General features: G+C 45.7%; 2 protein-coding genes across 2 annotated transcripts in view; one reads left to right on the top strand and one right to left on the bottom strand.

The window, feature by feature from the left end:
* Positions 1–10,430, top strand: part of SEPTIN10 (septin 10) — a 39,167-nt gene extending 28,737 nt beyond the window's left edge. Inside the window, exons 10-11 of the mRNA XM_038134146.1 lie at positions 4,441–4,642; positions 10,144–10,430. Of these exons, the coding sequence (XP_037990074.1) occupies positions 4,441–4,635 (195 nt within the window). The 3' untranslated portion in view covers positions 4,636–4,642; positions 10,144–10,430. The remainder of the gene's footprint in view (positions 1–4,440; positions 4,643–10,143) is intronic.
* Positions 10,431–14,120: 3,690 nt separating this feature from the next.
* The window catches only part of SH3RF3 (SH3 domain containing ring finger 3), a 247,087-nt gene continuing 238,105 nt past the window's right edge, over positions 14,121–23,102 (bottom strand). The window contains exon 10 of the mRNA XM_038159983.1: positions 14,121–17,370. Coding sequence (XP_038015911.1) covers positions 17,202–17,370 — 169 coding nt within the window. The 3' untranslated portion in view covers positions 14,121–17,201. The remainder of the gene's footprint in view (positions 17,371–23,102) is intronic.

The following is a 23,102-nucleotide window of genomic DNA, read 5'->3' as shown; positions in this document are numbered from 1 at the left end:
GGATCTCAATCCTATGGGTTTTTTGACTGGTAAATAGAACAGAAGAGCTTTTGTAGAAAGTGATCTACTTAGGGAAGAGAATGCATTATGAATTCTGACTACTTTGAGATAGGTTTATATGGGACCTTGGTTTCCCAGGTACGAAATTTCAATGCTTTATGCTGTAGCATCTTGATTTCCCAGCCACTTGGGTTTTAGAGAGGGACTCACATACATGTTTAACATCTCCAAAATCATGCTGGGTTTTCATAGTGTGGACCTGAAGTGTCTGAGTGTGTCCTCACCAGAGGAGAGGTTTCCCTGATCCGTAATTTGTCCTGAGTTGTCAGTCCATCTTGCTGACCTTCTCCAGCTTTATTGAGATGGTAAAGTATGCATTGATCGTGAAAGAAAAAAAAATTCCAAGTTCATGTCAGATTTTGCTCATTGCTCCAGTATGAATATAGTTTCTCAGGAATTCCTTAGCCTGGTGGACAAGTTCATTGTCTGAAATGTGAGAAAGCTCATTTCAAATTGCTTCTTCAAGTTTGGCAGAGCAAGGGGCTGGGTTTAAAACTCTTCCCACTATGAAATCATTTGTGAATATATTTCCTGTAGTTTTCTACAGGGCAGAGCTTTCTCTGGTTGCTGAGTGACAGTGATCTTTGGGAAGGCAGTTATTTTATGTGTGACTTCTTGGATGCTCTGGACTTGTCAGAAGTTAAAAAAAACCCAGAAAAAAACACTTTTAACAAGCTGCATCCCAAACTTCTGTTTCTGGTTAGGCAGCACTCTGGCCCTGGGAGCTGGTGCTTGCCAGAAAGCCCTTTGTAAGCTCCTGTCTCAGTCAGACCTCAGGCTCATCCCTGACCTCACTGGTCTGGTTTCGGTAGGGCTAAAAATAGTTCAGTTTAAGAATCTAGTCATTGAAAACATGGTCACAGAAACTAAAGATCACAGTAACCTGAGGGCACTGCTGATAACATTCTTGGTAAGTGAAATGTAATTATGGTGGGTGGCACAGCAGATTGCCCCAATAAGGGCTTGCATGTCAGTTGTGTGCTTTGAATGTGCCATTCTGTGCCTGTGAGCTCAGGAGTGTTCCTTGAGAGTTTTATGGAATGATAAAATGGGGTTTGTGTATTGCCAGAACTTACTGGATCAAAAAGTAAAGACAGTGCATTGCAAGCTGTGAATTAACAATTGCTGCAAACAGTTGGCTGAGGTTGCTGTCACTTGAAGTAGGCAAATAAAGGAATTACAGCCTAATATGCCTGTTGCTGAAAGCCTTGCTTGGAAATTTGCCTGGATAGGATGTTTTTAAAAAAGAAGCCCATACAATCCCTGTGTACTTCTAAAAGATTAACTATAGCTTTAAAATTTTTATAAGATGCAATAATACAAATGTCATATCTCAGAGTGTAATACCTGAAGCAATAAAGTCCCTGCTCTCTTAACAGAAAGACAAAACCCACATGCAGAAGTTTCTGGGCCCTGCCTTGTGCAGCCTGGGAGGTTGCAGGTGCATCGGTGAGTTTAACTGTATAGGAAAAAAGAAAGTATTTCCTGTTTGACCTGAAATGAACTTGAAATTACTAAAAATGGCAAGCCGGCCATGCCAAACTGCAGAGGAATTTACAGATGTGTGTGATTTCAAATAAATTAATTTTATTCTGGCCAGCATTCAGTCAAGACTGCACAAAGACTACAAAATTATCCCTAATCTTGTAACTATGTAAATGTGAGAGACAATTTTAAGAGACACACCGCATGAAGTGTCCTCTGGATGTATATGTATTTTTGTATCATCCTTAATCTGCTTACCTTTGATAGTTAGAACCCAGTTAATAACTTACTAAAAGTCACTTAAATAATGACTTTTAAATAATTACTTTCTTCAAATTAAATGTTTTCATGTAGCTTCACAGAAAAAAATTAGATCTGAGACTTAGGACTTCTGTTTTTTGAAAAAACAGATCTGTTTGCAGGAAAGACTAGTTTTTAGAAAAGATTACAATTATGTTGGAAATGTAATTTCTTTGAAATAGGAGGGAAAGGTATATTGTGGTTGCTGCCAGTCTGGGTTTCTCTGGCTCTTCTATTTGGTACATTTTTGGGTTTATTTCTTCTCTTTATATTTTAAAGGCTCTTTTATGGAGGCTGCCAGTGAGGGGTGCTACATGATCACCCCAGAGATGATGGAGCTCCTGAATCTGTGTCCTATTGCTAGCCAAAAATTATGTTGAAGCATAAAAACAAACCCCCAAGCAAAGGAAAGCTGTGAAAGCCTCACTTTATAAAGCGAACATTAAAGGATTGTCAGGATTTTACTCCTCAGAAGCAGCCAGAATAGAAATCCCCAGGCAGTTTGTACTCTGTGAGAGTGGAGTGGCAGGAAGGATTCAGCAGTGTGGGATGTAAAAAGCTGTCTGGCAGGGATGAGGTTTTCATGAGCAACCCAGGGGCAGAGAGGAGAGTGGCTGGGGTGGGTGTGGAAAATCCTGACCCTCCCAAGGTGGGGAGTTTGATACACGATGTTCTAATGCTTGGATGTGGAAGACTTGAGATTTTTCTGTCTAATCTTAGTTGTCAAAAACACAAGAGATTATTTTGATTTAAACCAGCTAACAGTGTATTTTATGGTTGCACATTTTTATTTTCTTTTAATTCTAGACATAACAGTATATCCTTCCTCTTTCATCTTAGTCGCTTGCTCACTAAATCTGGTGAAGGTTCTCAGCCTTAAAGCTGAAAATGTGCATTACCTAGGTTCAAAAGAATGCTCTTTGGTAATACACTCAGTGGTTTACATCCAAAAAGTACCCTTCAAAGTAAAAAGTGCACAGCTGATGTCCCTGTCCTGCTGTGTTGACACTGGAGCTGGAAGGCACCTTGGCTCTGTCAGGCACCGTGCAGATGCTCACTGCTTCCTGTGGTGTCTGAGGATGGGTTTGGAAGTAGATCAAAGTAGGGATTAAAAGTGCAGCTATAACCAGGTAAGACAACAGGAAACTCCCTATTTTAAAGAAAGAACTTCCATCTGGGATTTCTGATGTGATTTCTTTTGGTGTCAGAGTGGGTGATGTCTGATCCTCTTAAAGAGGGATAGTAGGACAAGAGTAGTTCTGTTGCAGTGAATATTAGAGACAATGGAAGAAAAAAGTTCACCAGCTGAGATTTAGCAGTGGCAGAAGTAGTATTTTCTCTTGCTGTCAAAGGCAAGACTTGAGTCCTGGCTCCTACAGAACCCTGAAGAGAAACAAAACCCAGTGAAATAAAATATGTAATTTCATTTCATTCTGCACAAGCTGCTCCTCTGGACACAATGAAACCTTCTGTTCTTTGGCACAAGAGGATCATTGTGGTCTCAGCACTCATCTGCTGTGTGAAGTTTGTCCTTCAAACTGCCAGGGAGGATTTGTTCAGGGCTTGTGAGTTAATGCCTTGGGTATCCTGATGATGCTCTGGGGTGAACAGGATCTGGGCTAGGCAGCAAGGGACCCTGCTGATGCCAGGTGGTCTGCAGGATGCCTCAGCCATGCTTGGTGGCTGGAGGAACATCTTCAGAGCCTGATGGAGCTGGTCTGCCTTCACTCAGAAAGAAATAAGGGCTGTCACTACCTCTCTGCCCTTCAGATAAATGCCCCAATTCCTCAGCTGGTGGTAGCAGGGAACAGGCTGATTTTCAAAGGATGTTTTTACTTTGGGGCTAATTTTCAAAGAATTTGGGGATTAAACCTGAGCCTTTTAAGAAAGAGAAAAATAACCTGTGTCTCTCTGTTGGTTCCCATTCCAGCACCAGCTTGCCTTTTCTTTCCTTGCTTCTCTGTGATTTCTTTTGTAGGTCATAAGGGTCTTATCCCCCTGCCTTAGTGTCTGCAGCCTGCCAGGGAGCTGCTGGCAGCAGGGCTGGTGCAGCTGTGCAATCTGCCCTGGAGGGATACGCCTCTTCCCGGGGAATGCAGTGCAGGCTCATGGTGATTAACTGCAGGCTTTTGGTTCATGTAATGCAAATGCAGCGTGGACAAGAAGGAAAATTTGCCATCCTTTTGCAAAAGTTTTGGACATCAGAGCTTGCTGAGTCCTGCAAGGCCGAGGCTCTTGCCCGGGGGCAGGGAGGGATTTCTTCATCCTTCCCCGCAGACAGTGCTGTCCCAGGATCGACTGTGAGGAAATTAAATATGGATCTCAATGTCCTTAAAACTGCAATATGACCCCATGCTTTTAGTGCTGTGTAACTCCCACTGAGAAAAGCTCTTCCAGACTCCTGTTTGGTCTCTTTCACACATGCACACGCTCATTCTTCACCTCTTGCTTTGTAGGCATATATTAACCTTTGATTTCTGAGTGCCTCTTTCATGAAATGTCTCAGGGTCTGATTATTTTCCTCAGGAATATTGGCTTGCACCTTCTCCATGTTATTCTTATCTTTTAACTGTGCAGGATTTGTAAACTTTTCAGGCCCCGTTGTATCATTTCTCTGTGCTCGTGGCTGTACCCCTTCCTGGCTCCATATTGGCTCCAAATGCAGCACGCTATCTCCTGCAAAGACTAATGAGAAGACGACAGCTTGGCATCAGCTCGGATGTGTGCCACCACACATGCTCCCCACTGGGCTGCTCCTCTGCTGTGTGCCCTGAAGGAATGAAGCAGTGACAAGGCGGTGGGTGCTTGTCTGGCAGCCAGGGGGGTGAGGCTGTGCCTTGTGCTCCTGCTGGTGGCACAGCTGGCTCAGCTCTGGGCGCTGGGTGGGCCTTGGGCTGGGCCAGCTGCACTGGGTTAGCCCCATGGACCCCTGAGGAGTGGGGGCTCTCCAGGCCCTCCTGACCCAGCCTGGAGCCCTGATGCAATGGGTAGACAGCTCTACTGGAACTGTTGATAGCAGAGAGAACTTTTAGCCTTTGCTGGTGCTTGGAGATTCCAGACTATCTGTATGGCAGTGTATTCATTTAGTGGCATGGCAGCAGCCCAGCCAGGGGCACTTACCAAAAAGCCTCAGTGATTAAAGTGGAAGAGGCTTAGTATGGAGAGAGAGGGGATGAACTTGGGATTAAAACCTTCTTCCATGCTCTTCCCTGGCTGAGGTCACTTGGTTTGTTCAGTCTAGTGAAGAGGAGACTGAGGAGAGACCTCATAGCTTCCTGCAGCATGTCCACAAGGGGAAGCAGAGGGGCAGGCATTGATCTTTTCTCTCTGGTGACCAGTGACAGGACCGGAGGGAATGCCCTGAAATATCCAACCTAAACCTCAGGAGAGGTTTAGGTTGGATATCAGAAAAAGGTTCTTCACCCAGAGGGTGGTTGGGCACTGGAACAGGCTCTCCAGGGAAGTGGTCACAGCACCAAGCCTGACGGAGTTCAAGAAGCCTTTGGACAACACTTTCAAGCACATGGTGTCATTCTTGGGCTGTCCTATGTAGGGCCAGGAGGTGGATTTGATGATTCCTATGGGTCTCTTCCAACTCAGGATATTTTATGATTCTGTGATCCACATGGACCCTGGGATCTCTGTTGATGTTTAGTTCTGAAACAAGGACATTTCCCTGTGGCTAGGAGTGCTAGAAAATAATCTTTCTGGGCCTAATATGAGCACCTATCAAAGACTCAATTTCTGTCATTTTGTAAGAGATGGGATCAGTATGGTAATTGCTGTCTCAGGGCTGGAGCTCCCTTTAGGCTTGCACAAAAATTGAGTAGGTGATAAGAGCCAGGGCTGTGGGCAATTTTACATGGGTGAGTCTGTACATACATATCCATTGCTTCAGAGGTAAAGCACTTTGCACTGGATGCATAAAATATGATACTTCCCCAAATGGCAGATTAGAGCAGGAAGAGCACTTATTTAATGTTTTTCTACCCTTATATTTTCACAAGAGCTGGATAAAAACATTAGCAGCCAGGAGCTCTTCTGTTCTTGTTTCTGGTGGACGTGCTAGCCTGCTTTGTGTCTGCACAGGCTTCACAAGTGCCATGGTCTTCGATAAGGGTTGGACTTGCAGTAACTTGGGGATCACAAGGGATGGGGGATAGGAATGTGCTGAACAGGAGGAAGGAAAAAGCCAATGGTGCAGAAGCAGAACACAGCAGGGCCCACCAGTGGATGAAGAATAACTATGGGCTTACTTGCAGACTTTGTTGGGGCTCTGGGTCCGCTGGCAGAGAGGTGCCCTCTGCACGGCCCCACAGCTGGCACTCACGCTTCTGTGGTTGCCAGTGAGTCAGCCTTGGGCCAGAGCTGCACCCTCACCGGGCATCCCCCAGGAGCTGGAAGAGCCCTGCCAGCCAGTCCATTTCCCCCTGTGTCCCTCAGCTCCTGCTGAGCCCAGACTAAACCCAAGAAAAGCATGCAAAGCATGGGGTGGCCTCAGCTGGGGTCAGGCATAGTGGTGGCAGAGGCTGATCTGAGCTCACATCTCTCTCCCTGTGTTGAAAAGACTTTATAAATATTTGGAAAAAGGAAAAGAGAAGGAGAAAATATGAATTCGACACACTTAAAAAAAATGAACTATATAGAACTAGGTTGCAGAATGTATTAATTTAAAAATGTAAGAAATAATTTAATAAACGCAAAGCAATGTTGTAACTGATTCTGAAAACCTGAGGTAAAAACTGAGTTATACTTATTAGGGTACAATGGAGGTTTAAGTGAGACATGAAAGAGTTATGTTCTGACTAATATATTGGATTTGCTGTAATTTTATTAAGTCTGGGACATGCCTGGCACCTTGCCTTACTTTACTTTACTGCTGCATCATATGAGCACTTGATGTTGTCAGCAGAGGGAAAGGAGCAGGCACCAAGAGTGGATTTTCAAATGCATGTTATCACAGTCTGGCCCAAGGAAAAGTGATGGCTTAAAGAAGCTAAAATCAAAGCTGCAGTCCTCTTAAAAACATCCTTTTAGAATCTCCTCGACCCACTTCTGGCTGTGCTCAAGCCACTAGAAGAGCCTGAACTGCCACACTACCTCCTGTACGATGACAGAGGGACTCAGTGAGAAAACAAAGAAAAAACTGCAATCGGCATCAAGCCGTAATGAAACTAAATTTTGCCTTAACTGTGTTCAGTGCTGCTGCTGCTGCTGCTGTCACATGCCAGAGGCTTTTGTTCCTAATTGAAAATGATAGCTCCCCGGGTGCTGGGGAGGCATGTGGCAGCCTTTTATTGCCGTGTGGATTATGTGCCCGCTATATTTTACACACTGCCTGGAGAAATGCGGCAGATTTTATTGATACGAGGGACCGTCCCTCATCGTGGTTTTTTCTGTCTCCCTTGCATTCTTGGTGCAGCTCATTTCCAATTTTATTAACATCTGGGATGTGGTAGGAAGGCTTCAGTACAAAAATTAGCAGAGGCCTCAGAAAAAAAAAAATCTCCAGTGCTTGGATTACAGTGACACACAGGTATTACAGGTATAATTCTGATATTTCAGTAAAATGTAATTGAGGAAAAAAATTCCCTGAATTTTTTGATCAAAAAAAGTTAAATTTAATTTGTCCTCAAAAAGGTTAATTTAGTCTATCAAGCCAAGGAGATTAATGGAATTGCAAAAATGAATATAGTTTAGAAACTAAGCTTTAGAAAGCAAGATAAGTCTAATGACAAAATAAATCACTTTATAACCATCTACCAAGAGTGGCTCGTGACTAATGAGTTACTGGGTGGGTGTCCCTTTCTGAGCTGTGCCCCTGCCCCTCCAAGGGTGGAGCAGCAGCTCCCTTGTCCCACCATCACCCAGCAAAGTTTGCATCTTTGCATCCTGCTAGGGCTGTGCTGAACAGGGGGGATGCAGTGCTGGGTGTCACCAGCTACGGGCTGCAGGGCTGTGACACCAGCCTGCGCTGCTGCAGGACCGGCCTGCACTGCTGCCAGCCTCGCCAGCACTGAAATCAGCAGGACACTTCAGCAGAGGGGTTCCAGAGTGCAGTTTCCTCTCCTCACTGCTGAGAAGAGCAGCACCATAAAAGCTTCTCTGCATCTGTGTGAACCTGAAGTAGTCAGTGAGAAAATTGGCTGGCCTGGGGAGCTCCTTCTCAAGCTACAGCCATGCCTGCAGTGGCCCTTGCCTGCACCCACCCTAAAGCCCAGAGGGGGTTTGGATGCCCCCATTTAGCAGTCCTGATTTTGGCCTGAGCCCCCCAGGGGTCAGATGGTTCAGCAGCAGTGCTGGCTGTGCCTGGGCTGGTGGGTGCCAGCAGGTTGGTGTCTGACCCAGCACTGTCCAGGGGTCTCAGACACTGACCTGACCTGACCTGCACCCTGCTGCTGCCCGAGTTGGCACAGGGAAGGGGCCGTATTATTGATAGATGAGCCCCATCCCAGCACTCCCGGGGCTGAGCCAAAGTGCCGTGGGCTGCTCCATCCCTTCCTGCTTGTGCTGAACCTCAGGAGTTGCCTGGCAGTGCAAGGACTGGTGGGAGATGCTGCCCTACCAGCTGCTGGAGTATCCAGCCATGTCTAGGGTGGCTTTGCTTCAGGTACCATCCATTATTGAGGCAGTGATGTGATTCTCCATGTCCTTGGGACAACCTCCTGAGCTGCTGCCTCCCCAGCACAGTGTCTGACCCTCAAGATGGGGAATGTGGAGGCTGGGAGGTGCCTCAGGGCACTCACTGGCTTTCTGCTTCATATAAATAACCAGACACTGCCAGACCTGATCCTCCCCACCCCAGTTACTCTCCCTGGCTTTCTTGTGCTCCCCTCTCTCTTTGCTTTATCTAAATAAATGAGTATGTATTTAGAAAAAGCAAAGCAGTGCTTTTAACTGTCTTGGGCAAAATCTAGCATTAATTTGGTATGAGCTTCCAGAGCAATTTACTGTCCTGTGGTCAGGGTCAATGGATGGAGGTACAGCATGGCAGCTGCTCTTCATATTAAGCCATGGGAAATGCTCAAGAGTGCATTTTACTGCCTTTAAATCTGAATGAGCACTGCTCTGTTTAACTAAGGGCTCTTCTGTGAGGATTGGAAAATTGAAGGAAGGGGGACTTCATTTTTTGCTTCAGTTTCCTTTTAAAGTACCTGTTTCAGAGTCCTCCGACATTAATAGAAAGTTTGGGCATTGCGTGATTTCTTCAATGGATCCTGTCGCTGCATCTCCAAACTGGTGGGAGGTCATCAGAGGAAATCCAGAAGCTACCAGAATGGCCATGCCCTTCAGACAAGGGAGCCACAGCTCAGACCTCAGGGTGGTTTTCCTCAACTTCTGGTGTTGCTTTACAGCAGACATCTGAAACTGTTCCAGTGCACCCCATGCTCTAGTTGCAAACACAGGTAGCCCTGGACCAGCTTAAATGACATCAATCAAGATGGCATGCAGCTCAGCAAGAACACCTGGCTCTTTTCTGGTGCTGAAGGAGTGATGGTGATGTGCATAAAGAGATGTGTGTGTAAATGCCTATATACATGCGTGTGGTTTATGTGTTACATATATGTATTTGTCACAGTAGTGAAGGCAAAGTCTGTCATGAGCTCACAGAATGTTCACAGAATAAGCTGAGTTGGAAGGGACCCATAAGGATCATCGAGTCCAGCCCCAGGCCCTGCACAGGACACCCCAAGAGTCACACCCTGTGTTCACTTATGGAGCAATAACCACCATCTGGAGCAATAACCCTCATCTCGGCCGCTCCCAGGAGCTGCAGGTTGTCAGCCACGTCATGCAAGCCTTTGGAAAATCACCTGCTGTGTTTTCTAACAGCAGTAAGTTAAACAGGTGTTCTAAAATTCGTTGAATTTGTGAAACTGCCCATGGTCCTTCTTCTCCTGTGGTTCAGTGAGTCCCTTTCAAGGGATGCCCTGACTGGTCCCTAAAGGTCTCCATCACAGATGCAGTAGGTGAAACCAAAATCTCCCTCCTAAATGTAGCTACAATCACTACTCAGTGATTTCCCTTTCTACAAATCCAGATTATCGTGGCCTTTCCAGTGGTATCCACTTACATTCAAATGTCCTTTTATTCATAGATTTGTGGGAGTTATTTGGCTGGTCCACACCAAGTGGTCTACAGGCCCAGCGATTTATGCACACACAACTTGTGTCACTTTCACAGATCTATTGCTTTTTTCCTGCCTTGCAGAGATTCATGCTCATTTTTCTGTGTGAGACATATTTAAATGGGAAAATAAAAATGACACATTAATCCTTTCCTTCCTTTGCCTCCCAGATGAGCAAAACTCTTGGAGTAAACTCAAGCCTGCTTCTTAATTTATGGAGAAATGCAGAAGTCTAAATCAAGCTCTGAGAAGATTAGATTACAAACTTGGAGTGGAAAAACTTCAAGGAGACCAGTTCCCCAAGCTGCTGAAAGCTTCGAGTTACTGAAGGCCCCGAGCTGCCGTGGACACCTCTTCCCTCCCAGGACAAAACTAAAGAAAACTATTTCCCTGTGGAAAATGCCACAGGGCACAGACACCAGCATGGGCACGGCTGCAGATGCTGGCGTGGCACGGTGCTCCGGTAGTGCAGAGTGTTGTGCAGCTGAAAGTTTTGACTTTTGCGGTGACTTTTTTCACAACCAATTGGCACAAAAGCTGCTGCACATCCAGCATGGGGCATCCAGCATGAGAAGTAACCCCAGCACATGGTGGTGTCTCGGGAACCAGGTGGTCGTGGTTGCATTTCACGTTTTCAGCTGTGTCCTGTAACCGTTCTGTGTAGGAGTGTTGGAGATACCTGGGCAGTGCTGCCGTGTATGAACCTGGTAATCTAACAAGAGAAACAGGCCACGAGTGCAGCAAATGTTTTCCTGCCTCTTTGAGGCACAGCAGTGTGTTTCATCAGAGGAGAACAAGCTGGGAGCAATAGACATAACAGGATTAAAATGATGGCTGCTCTGTCATTTTCCATGCTAACCTGGGTGCCTAAGAATTGCTGAAATATGGTTGAAATGCAGCTGTGATGCATCTTGTTTAAAAAGTGATTTGTTAAAAGAAAATCCATGCCAAATAACTGAATCTGCTCCATTAAAATAAAATGTAAACACTAGCCCCACGGTTTAACCATCACGCTTTTTGATAGCCTTTAGGAATTGAAAGGCAATTCTCTCCCCCCCTCTGCATTATTATATAACCTCATCAGAAGATAAACAGCCTCCTTACCCCCAAACACTTCGCAATTTGCATTTAGATTGTTTGATGCCAATGTTCAGGATAAGATACTTCCTAGCTCTGTCAAACAAAACCTGATTGTCATTTAGCAGAGTGGCAGTCAATTTATGTTTCCATTAACACAGATCCCAGACAATTATCTGGGGAAGGGAGAGGGAAAAACCTTAACAAATTGCCCTGCTGTCTTCTAGGCTGATTTTCCAGTGGGCAGCTGTAGGGCAAATTTGACACACCCAGGGGGAGGATAAAAGGAATGCCTTTCTGCTATTGCTGGGGAGAAAGGTGTGGGGGTAGGTAGCTCCCAGACCCCTTGGCTGTGCAGCATCACACATGAGAGCCAAGTGCCTCATGAAGGCTGCAGTGATGTGGGGCAGGGTCACCAGCCCTGGGCCAGGGATGTGTCGGACTTTGACTCCCAGCCTGATTCAGTGGCAAAGCCAGGGGTCCCTGTGGGTTTCCTTGGGCATGTGTCCACTCAGCAGCTGGAGACGCAGTGTTAGACACTGCCCTGTTCTCCAGAGTCCTGTGCCAGTGCCAGCTGGGGGACCCTGGCCCTTAAGCACTCATTGTGGTTCTCCTTGGCCAGGTGGGATGGCAGAGGACATGCCCCCTTGGCGATGGGATTGCTCTGCACTCCTGCCACTCACACCCCACAGCTGCGCTCCTGGTGCCAGCGAGGGGTGCGCACACTGACGTGACTGACAGCAGCTCTACCAAGCCCTGGTGCAGCTGCAGAGCACAAATGTAATATGCTTTCCTTCTCTGACAGTCAGTTAAAGACGCTTCTCTCTTCCCTCCTGTCCAAAAGATTTCATTTTTCCTCTGCCCCCTCAGCTGTGCACCCATCACTCCTGTGTTCCCCGCGAGGATTCCACGCATGACAGCAACCCCTCCACCAAAGGCAGCTCCCCCATGGCTCACTCCTGTCGCTTGCTGGAGCACAGCACTGATGGCATTGAGCAGCCCAAGGTTTCCCCAGGCCAGGCACTTCCCCCAAGGACGCTCGCCCTTAACTAAGAAGCCAGTCCTGGCCTTTCCAGTGCCCTTTCTGAGAGGAGTGGGCAGGTAGCGCTGGTGCAGCCCCACTCCCTGGCAGCACACCTTGCTCGTGGGCTTTTCTGCACGCACACCTGTGTGTCACACAGGAGGTCACAAAGCTCAGAATCCTGTGCGCAGGACTATTCCCGTTGCCTTTGCAAAAACACTGCATTGCATCTTGGCTGGTGCAAAAGAGCCATTTGTGTTGGAAACAGCTTCCAGTGACTCCCTGGCCAAGGCAGCAGGATGCTGGCTGTCTTTCCCTGGGGCTGCTGGGGTCTCCATAGGGAGCAAAGAAGAGACCCAAGTAGAGGTGGTCTCACCTGCGACTGAGATGTTCTGTAAATGTGGGGGACTCACACGGGCTGTCAGGCACGTGCTGCAAGGGGACCGCCTTGGTACAAAGCTCTTCAGTGTTCTGGCTTGTGGCCCCTTTGTGGCACCATGGAGCAGGTGGTGCTGCTTGGTGGCTGAGAAAATCAAGTGGTTTTCTGAAGGGAGGGTAGAAACCCATGCCCCAGTGATTGGAAATACATCTGTGACCACTTGGAAAGTTATTTTTGCTGCATGAAAGGCTGGGGCGTGGGGACAGGGCCTTCTCCAGACTGTAGCACCTCTTGGCTTTCCTTCCAGTACAGCTCATTTATTTGGTTTGGCACCAACTAACCAAGCCATGTAGCTGCCAGGTTCACCATGTATAGGGAGCTGCTGATGTCAGGAAGAGATTTTGGCTGCAGGAAAGCCCTGCAGATGTTGTCCAGGTGGTTCTGCTCTCCATGAGCATTTAGAAACAGTCAAACTGTGTAACAATTTTACAATGATTATTTTTCTTTCAAAACATGGCCTAAATTTCAATCAGGCACCAGAGCAGAAGCACAGGGGGACATGCAGTACGAAGGCTGTGTGAGGTGTGTGGTATGTGCTGGCAGCAGGGCACAGAAAAATGCCAGAGGAACAGGACCTGGCAAAGTGTGTAAGGGACTGGCATGCCAGACCAGCTCGGAAGTAGCTGGCAGGGTCCTCTGTGCAGCGTTTTGCACCATGCTGCTTGTCAGCCAGCCAGCAAGGCTTAGCAGAGGGAGAAGTGTTGCCTGCCCACATTTAAATTCTAGTGGTTCCCACATTTCAGGATTTTGACTCAGGATCCAGCTGGGGCAAAAAGAGACTCGTGTCACCTCCCGTGCAGATGACCTGATGAGTTAGCTGTGCCTCGCTCATCCCTGCACTATGTGCTCCCTAACTGTGCAAAGAATCACTACCTGTGGGTGCCTTTTCCAGAGGTGTCTCTCCGCCAAATCAAGGCAAACACATCCAGACCCACTCATGGACTCAAGTTGCCCCTTCAGATGCTCTGCACTGTGCTGCTGAATGGGAATTTCAGGCCTTGTCCAAAAACAGGCTTACTCCTCTCACCTGAGTTGGGGGGCATTCAGTTGCCCAGGGTACAACCTGTTCCTTCCCGCTCTTGCAGTTCCTTGGCTGTACACTGCCTAGAGAACACATGGACCCTGCTGACCATGCCCAAGCCTACTCAGGGAATGAGGAAAGGGGTTTTCCTCTGCCTACAAACCTGCTCAACCCACCAGGTGACCTCAGAGCACCCCTGAAGCCCATTAACACTATTAGAGGCTGCTCTTTTCCTTGCCAGTTTTTTGCTTCCACATCCCCTCCTAGCCTCTCTGCCACAGCCTTGTCCATGCCACCTTGCTCCCTCTTCCTGGCCTGTACCCGCTCCCTTCCTCTGGACTGACACACCTCTTCTCCATAGGTAAGTTGTTAACTTCTTAAGATTTCGAAGAACTCCCAGTTGTGCCAAAAGAAGAACCAGAGATTCTGACCCCTGTTCAGGCATTTCTCACCCATAACAGGTTTTTATTTATGTGGGAATTAATACAGGGTTTGCAGACGAGTCTTCCCTATTTTCTTTGTAAACCTCTGAGCCACTTAAACTGCTTGTTCACCTTGTTTTCTAATAGAGAGAGAAACCTCAGTCAAATTGCCTTAATACTTATTTTATTTAAAGAATCAGAAACACAGTCATTGTAGTTCATTTGTACTCATATCTGCCAACATTTCCTAAACCACGTTAACATTCATGTATAACAAAAACATTTTCTGAGCTGTGCAAAGTTCAAAGGAACTGTTCAATTACTTGAACCCATTTCTAGAAGAACAAACCTGGCATTTTACAAACTGAGGCCACCAGAAGGAATCTTTTCCCCGCCCTGTTGCAGGAGATGGAGATGCCCCCTCCTCCCTCTTTTCCTGGCATGACAGGTAAAAACTAGACCACAGTATGAGTCAAACCTTTCTCAGTCCAGGACTTTCTGAATGGCACTGGGTCATGTTTTTGGATCACTGGGCTGTATTATGTTCACCTTAATACTTGTGCTCCTGGCATGGAAGTGATTTGTCCAAGAAGATTATTCAGCAACCCAAACTGTGATAAGCAATAAAGAGGGCCCAGAAACAGCTGCTATCAAAATAGAACACCTCCTCCCCCCTCCACCCCATATTTTTCCTAGAAGAAAAATACGACTGGAAGGGTTGTTGACCATTCAAAAAATCATCATCCTTCTTGCAAAATATATTTTAAAGCACTGATTTTATGATATGGCATCTGCATGTTTTCCTTGATCCTCTCACACTCCAACTTTTGTCCTCTTAGAGTTAAGCATAAAACAGTGGAAATCTGGAACCATTTTTGATCTGGCTAAGCAGAATAGGCAGCATCCAAGTTGTCATCCTGTTTTGTTTTTCTGACTGTAGTAAATACACCACAGAACAGAATTTTAAGAGCGTTTTAACCACTGTAAATTGTCAGAAAAAAATCTCATCTCTGACAGATCTAACCCAGAATTTTTATTGGAATCAATAACACATTTTGGACTTGCTGACTGCCTAACTGTGCAGTTTACTTTTTGAGGTGCAGTGACACCAGTTCTGACCTGGACCAAATAAGTGGAACAGATATGGCTCTAATCTCGAACAAGTCTTTCCAGAAGACATTTCTTCAGTCTCTTATTGGTTATAAAAAGGCAATTTCCTCTTAAGAGTAACTAAATTTTTAGTGACTGACTCATTACAATCTGGAATATCAACAAATGCGGCAACATCAAGTATAAAAAGAAAACACCCTGAAAGTGATGCCTCCTGGTTTGAAGGTGCTATACTTGGCCATGAACTGTGTTTCTGCAATTGGTTTGTTAACATGTGACAGCAAGAAGAACTTATTTTACAGAGAACAAAGTCACAGAGCTGAACTTAAATATGAACGCTCACTTACATGGGTTTTGATATGTACTAGTACACACGGCTTGAATGAAAACGAAACTTACACCTTCGCATATGAAATACTGGTAACGCAGTGATGATGTTCACCCACCAGGCCTCTTTGTTTTAATAAGATCATCTCCAGGTTACAGTGCCTCTGACACACTTCTAAACACCCTCTACATGTGGGCTTTGGCAAACAGCCAGCTGCTGTCAGAGGCAAGGTATGGATACAACTATGAAAGGCCTTTCAACACAATTCACTCCTCAAGAACAGATGTCTTTTTAAATACTCTCAACAATTGCATTATGACTTTTTTTTCTCATTCTTTTTCATACAAATTACTGGCTAAACTCACATTTATTGCACCTTTAAGTCCCTGGTAGATGGAAGCTTATATTGCCTGATACAGTTTGTATTGTAGCTTGACGACATTAAGAAATCCAACAGTCTCCAGAACTGTACATTTCTACAGTAAGAAATCACATTTCCATAACACTAATTACTGCTGTCACAGATCAGCTCTTGTCTCCGTCATGCAACGACAGAGGAAAACTCCACGGTCCCTGCGTGTGCTAGAACCTGCAGTGTTCTTCTTATTGCCATGAAAAAGTCAATTAAAATGACTCCTCTGGGAATTACTTCCAATTCTGGAGTCATTATCACTCTCCAGACAGAACGCTGTGCTTCAGCATGGATCTTCAGCCACTCTAAATATGTAGGAGAGAGCAAGCATGTGTGTGTTCCACAGGCAGCCCCCCCAGGTATATTTATTGGTGACCATGCAGCTTTTTCTCTTTTCCTCTATGATGCAAGAACAAGCAGTCTGATCTCAATCTTCAGGTACGTTTCTAATTTCATGTGTTGAATGCAAATCTTGTTGCAGCCTCTCTGTTTAACCAAATCTTTAACAATTAAAAAAAATAGCACCAGATGTATGAAAAAGAGGAAATGTCTGATCTAGTAGGAATATATATAAAGTAGAGCAATTCTTACAGTAAAAAGGTACGTCGTACAAAAAAGCAATGGAAAGTGATACCGAAGGACAAAAATCCATGCTGCATATAATACGGGCAGAAGACAGGCAAAAGGGATTCTGCTCAAATAACCACAGTTTAATGGTGGAGCCGTGCTTCCTCCAGGACCTCCCTGGCAGCAGTGCCAGGACACGGGGTGGTGTGGCACTCTGAGTACTGAACACCGACACGCACCAACAAACCTGCGCAGCATATCTTTGAGGTATATAGAAAGCATGACATTAACATTTTTGACTCCTCATTCTTACTTGCACAATGATGTACTGATCTTTAGCTGGGGTTTTCTCCACCCTCCCCTCTTCTTCCCTTGGTAAAAACAAAATCCCAGTTTAAGAGCTTCCTAGCACACCTCCTTGAACTTTCAAATCCATCTTGCATAGGCCAGTAATAAGAACACTGCAGCTCTGACAAATAAGTTACAGCAATATAACAGCTTTCCTCTTAATTTTTTTTAAAGATATCTTCTCTATAATTTACGCAAAAGGTTAACAGCCAGAGTTTAGGTTACTACAGTCCAGATGGGCATCCTTTCAGTCTGTGATTCCAGGTGGAAGGCACTACTTCAACATACCACTGTATGCACCGCACACGGTCTCGGGAGCACAGCGGGACACTGTGTCTCCAGAGCTGCAGACTGAAGGGCCTGGGGGAAGTCTTTGGAAATAAAAATGGCAGTGGTTATCAGTCCAGTTTCTCTTTGCTGTCTCTTCTTGTGCTATGCAGTTTCCCCTGAAAGCTCCTCAGTTGAGAGAGCGGCGATTCGTCCTCAGAAGCTCTCGACAAAGCTCCCGGGGAAGAGGCCCGTCCTGCCGTTCCTCTGCAAGGTGCCTTTGTACCAGCCGTCCTCCCGCTTCTTGTGCACAAACACAATGTCACCTTCCTTCAGTTCGATCTCTGCCTCGCTCTGCGGTGGGTATGGGACCACAACGCGGTACCTTTAGAGAGAAAAGTGTGCAAAGACTTGGTTAATCTGCACTTGATGGGAGCAGCTGGGCACCAGTACCAGAGATCTTGGGAAAAAAGCTTTTGGAAATATCAGTAAGTTACATTTTCACACACTAGTTGTATGCAATGCAGCTACATTTTCTACTAAAACTGAATAAGATGAAAATTTCTGGCCAGCTTGGCTGGACGATTGACCAGGATGACTCTGGAGCCAGTCCATGAAAACAAAAACGTGTTGTCAAATAGATGAACCACTCATGGTATCTGCACCCCGCTGTGTCCTGAGCCTGTGCCAGCACTTGGCTGCTTTATCCTAGTGCTGCATCTCTGCTGTAACATGTCTTATTCAGCTCTGCATTTGCTCCCTACAAAAATCATAGCATCATAGAATGATAGAACAGTTTGGGCTGGAAGAGACTATAAAGGTTCAACCCCTCTGCCACAGGCAGGGACATTTTGAATTCAAGCAGGTTGCTCAGAGCCCATGTGTCAACTGCATAAATCAGCTTGGTGTCATCTGCAAACTTCCTGAGAGTATCTCAATCCCACCATCTACGTTATTGATGAAGGTATTGAACAGCACTGGTCTCAGTGTGGGCCCCTGAGGGACACCGCTCATCACCAATGCCCATTAGGGCATTGAGCCACTGATCACTATCCTCTGGATGTGGCTGCCTAACCAATTCCTGATCCACCTAACAGTCCACCTATGAAATCCATCCTTCTCCAATTTAAAGTGAGATGTTGTGAGGGACCATCTCAAAGACCTTACAGAAGTCCAGATATGTGACATGCTCTCTTCCCTTGTCCACTGATGATGAAAAATGGGGTTTGCAATGCTCCCACTGCCCGTGACACCAGCAGATGTTAGCTAAAGCAGTTCACATTTTCCTTCTTATAATGTGTCTTGAGAATGTACTTTGAGTCCCTCAAACCTGGAAGGGAAGCTAAAATGGAGAGGTATCAAGTGACTTTCCAAGCACTCTCCAAACCAACGGGGAGCCCCAGTCCTGAACCATTCCCAGGGCTCTCTGGGAACTTAGTTGTCAAGTGTCACTTCATTTCAATGAAGTAATGATGTGTCTGAGCCTGATACAGCTATTCTGCACTCAGAGCTTATCAGCAGGCGTCCTTCTGAGAGCACAGACTGGGCCATTTTATATCAATGCACTTGTGTGCAGAGAAGGGAATATATTTCTACTGCATGGTTGTTTTTTCCTTCGCACTTCTGCAGTGGCATTTGGTTAACAGTCAATAACTGTCTTGCTAATTGGAAAGTAATGAATATAGTAAGATAGTTAAAAGTTGCCAATTGATTACCTAAAGTCCATCTCCTGAGAATTAATATATTCACAACTGCTGCCTGGCTGCCAGTGCTCGAGTCCTGTTTGTAACAAGGTGAGTACTTATTTAAGATAATATCCTGTCCCCGGGGACTTTAACATGCCCTGGAGGCTGTGGACCATGCCCCAAGGCCACCCCCAGTGAGACAGTACTAAAGCAAGGGGGTCTCCCCAGTGGCAGTCACCCATTTTCTTAGCAGATTTTGCTCAGGTGCCTAGTGACTTCAGCTCTGAAACTGCACTTTGGCATGACACTGGAAACATCAGCTTTGACTCTATGTCTGGACATCTCCACAGCCAAACAACCATTGCTTGGAAAAGCATTAAACTCCATTTGAAGCAGGGGTTCTGTTCTAATACCTGACTATGGCTTTTTTATCTTGACAGAGCAACACAGTCGTGGAAAATATTTGTGTTCAAGTGCCATCAAAAATTTGCTGATACTCTCTGTACCTTGGTTAATAAATCTAGTTGTCACTTCCTTCCTCTGTGGAAAAGCAAATAACAGGGGTTGAAACGTGTGCAGGAAAATGGTCTATCAAGCTATCATCTGTGGAACTGCTACACTTATAATATGAAGCTTTGCCAATTACACTCATTATGCAAATGAATGCACACATTATTTCAAACACTCTGCTGCAGTGTTGATTAATTAAATTATCAGAGTGGAACAATTTCAGCTAAGATGATGCCAAGTTTCAGATCTCACTACTCTTATGCACAATCACACATATTAGAGCTCTGCATCAGGAACTAAAGAGGCCTTGAGAAATAAAAAAGGCTGGACCTCAACATTAGTTGAGTCCTGTGGAAGTACTCACAGACAGTTCTAGTAAGTCAGGAAACAGAAACTCAGAAAAAGGTGGTGTCTTGGGCAGGGTCACTCTGAAGACCCAGCTGGGACTGCCAGCACCTCATGTTATACCAAAAGCACAGAGATATCCTTTTAAAGCAAAACTACATCCTCAGAGTTATGAGCTGCTAGTCCCTAAATGGCTCACATGAGGAAGCAGGTGACCACACTCAACAGGAATGTGGCCACTGTCATAAAAGGGCTTCTACACAGCATCTTCTTAGCAATTTAGAGAAATAAATCTCAGTCATTGCATTACAGAATGAGGCACTTTTCCCCATTCGAGAAACCCTAAATGCTATGGTTTAAATTTAATTAACTACAGTACCTCACAACATAGTACCAAAGAGGTTTTTGATAGAACAACAAAATACTAGCTATGAAAGACCTTGCAAATCAGTTAAGAGAGAGATGGAAAAAGATGCGATGCCTTTTCCCACGAGGTTTGAAGCGGAGCCCGGGAGAGGCAGCCCGGTGGGGGCTGCAGGGGCAGCAGCCCGGCACTGCGCTGGCACAGGGAGCTGTGCCGCCCCTCCACACCTCCAGGTGGCACCTCAGCCTCGCTTATCCTCTGCAATGGAATCCCAAGGACAGCTATTAGCCGTATTTTTTTGGCAGAATAGGTCTCTTCTCCCAGACATCCTCCCTCACTCCCAAAAAGGCAGTCCGGGATACTTCTATTTATATCTCCCCTTTTAATTTCCCCTTTTGTCCCCTTTTTGAGAAGATGCTATAAAATTGTAGGTTTTCCTACACCAAACTGTCGCTTGGCATTTTAGATGGATCTCAGTCTTCTCAATTTTGTCTGTGTCACATTCCACCTCTAAATTACCAACTTTCAAAAATGCTAATTAGATGTGCAACAATTACGATGACAAGTGTGGCAACCACCTCTGACCAACATTAACAATATTTGGTATTTTCTGTTGTAAATTGTGTAAATCTGTCTTACATAATTACAATTCTGACAAATGTTATAATTTTGGCCCAAATTCTCCACAGCAGTTCGCTGCATCAGGCTGAGGGTCCAACATACAGCCCAATGGCCTCATCAATTCCAAGAATAACATGAGGAGTTATGCAGCACCATCAGGACCCGTATGAGCACTTCCACAAACTGCTCTCAGGGCCTTTATTTGGGAGCAAAGTCCTGTCCTGTGGTCCCGCTGGACCTGTCTGTAAGGGATGGTGTTTCTTCAGAAAACCATCCACTCCCAGTCACGTGTAAAAATATTCAAACCATCCCAAAATGGCACATGTATGAGCTTGTATGAGCACTGTAAGTAAAACCTCTGCTAATTCATGCTCCAAGCTGTCCTAGCTCTGTGGGACCTCTGAGGTTGCATTTCTCTTCCTTTCTTAGTACTGGGCCCCTCTTGTATTTTTCTCTTAGGGGACAGACTTGATGTTGGACATCCCCCCTGCTGGCTGCTGTGGCATCCTTGGATTGGGCATTTCATCCCTGGAGGCCACTGTCCAGGATGGACAGTGGCCTGGGAAGGGTCCTTGGTGCACAAGAGATAATACAGGAGGAGAGGCTGCAAGTAGTATCAGCAAGGACAGGGGATGGGTTCTTCCTGGGCAGGGAAACCCCAGGGAGAGTGGGGTAAAGTAAGGGATGAGGTGGAGGAAGAGGGAGGCTGATGGTGAAAACTGGGAGCAGAGGAAGAAATGTGACTGTGATGAAAACTGGAAGCCCTGATAGAAGGTGTGGGTATGGCTGCTGATGGGGAAGCTCTGCTGAGCTGAGTCTGGGAGAGCAAAAAGCCTTGGTGGGAGGGAGCCTGGGGCAGGGACATGGCATCCCAAGAAGCAGAGACTGCATCAGTAGAGGCTGGCACTGGGGATAAGGGTGGGATGGGCACTCCAGCAGTAATTATCTCACTGAGCTGGGAATAGGTCCATCCTCTGCTGTCAGCAAAGACCTTGCAATCTCCCTGTCCCCTGTCTTCATAGCACTTTTTTTCACAGCCAAAAGAAACACCTCTCCCACCCAGTCCTCCCTTTGCTACTCCTACTGAAATCTGGAAGGTGCAAATAAGACTCCTAACCTCAAACAGATGTCATCTGATGGAAGTTCTGGTTTTGTTTCTTTTAAAGAAGCAAAATGATTAAAAATATCATGTGTAGATACATAAAGAAATCTACAACCTTACAAGAACACAAATGTTTCACACCCCTGCCTCTGAGATGAAGAAAAAGGCAAATAAAATGGTTCATGATTTTACTTCTGCTGTCTTGCAATATAATCTTACATTATATGATCGCATACTATTTTTCCCGTAGGATGCCTGCTTCATTTAGTGCACAAGATGCTGCTCTGGATGCGAGTCAAGGCTCTGACATGGGAGCCACCCCACCTTTTGCAGAGAGGTTGGAATATCTCTAGTAAGCGACCATGCTGAAATGCAGTGAGTAGTGCAGATGTGGAGAAAGTGGCTTCTCTGACTCCTTCAGCTGCAAAGCCTCGTGCCACACTTTCCACAGAGACTCATCTCATGCACGCTGGCTGTGTAGGAGTCCTGTCTGGTCTGAATGACTCATACAGGCCCTCTGTCAGTGCGCAGGCAGGCACTGAACAGTATTGATCAGAACTGATCAGCAATTAATGGCTGAACTCAGCTACAGGCACTCTAAAAAAAACCCTAAAATACTCACTGAGTAAATATGTGAATCTGGGACACTGGTGGAAGTAGAGCAACTTAAGAAAATGTGCAACAAGGCAAATTAGGTCTGCAGGGCTAACCTCCAATCTAATCCCATCTAGAGTGCTTGAATTTTGATGCTTAACGCAAGTTCGTTTCTCAAAGTATCATGCACTAAGGACAGGTTGCATGAGTCTAGTCCTGTGACTCTAACAGGTCTCATGCATTAGGGATACACATCCCTAATGTGGAAGCAATGGATAATGAGTGCCAATGGAGCACCTAGCCCAGTTAACCATTGCTCTCGTCTACCAGTGGAGCTCTCTTTTTTCAGCCTTTCACTGGCAAATTGCAGGGACTGGCAAGGCACCTCTGCACACCACAAGCCAAAACGTGCTTCTCCATTGTATGGTGACTGAATCAGCACCCTTAGAAGAACAAGTCTCAGTTGGGTCTTTTACCTTTCTGCTGGAAATAGCTTAGGATTCAATTTCTGAGATGGTTGATGGTTAGTTCCCAGTCCTAAGGCAGGTATCCCTACTCAGAGAAGCACTTAACCATGTGAATACATGTCACTGTTCAGTCAGAAATTACTCCTTGGGTCATTTCTCTAGTATCACTTTCCAGGAATGAAAAGAACCCTTCTTCTGCTTTCCTTTTTGGCAAAGAAGACATATGAGCACAGCAAAATTGAAGTCAATGGGCGTTAAGCACATGCTTGAATGCTTCCTTGAATTGGGAGCTCAATTTCTAATGTGGCAGTGATTTGTAGAAAGATACATGGAAACACGGAAGGATCTATTTTAAAGGTTAAACTTGCTGTTCCCATCTTATTCTGCAGCACTGTTGTGGTTATAACTTGGTTGAATGCTGCATGAAAA

Source organism: Motacilla alba, chromosome 1 (assembly GCF_015832195.1).
Source record: "Motacilla alba alba isolate MOTALB_02 chromosome 1, Motacilla_alba_V1.0_pri, whole genome shotgun sequence".
NCBI lineage: Eukaryota > Metazoa > Chordata > Aves > Passeriformes > Motacillidae > Motacilla > Motacilla alba.
The sequence above is the reverse complement of the archived record's forward strand: the minus strand, read 5'-3'. Positions and strand labels throughout refer to the sequence as shown.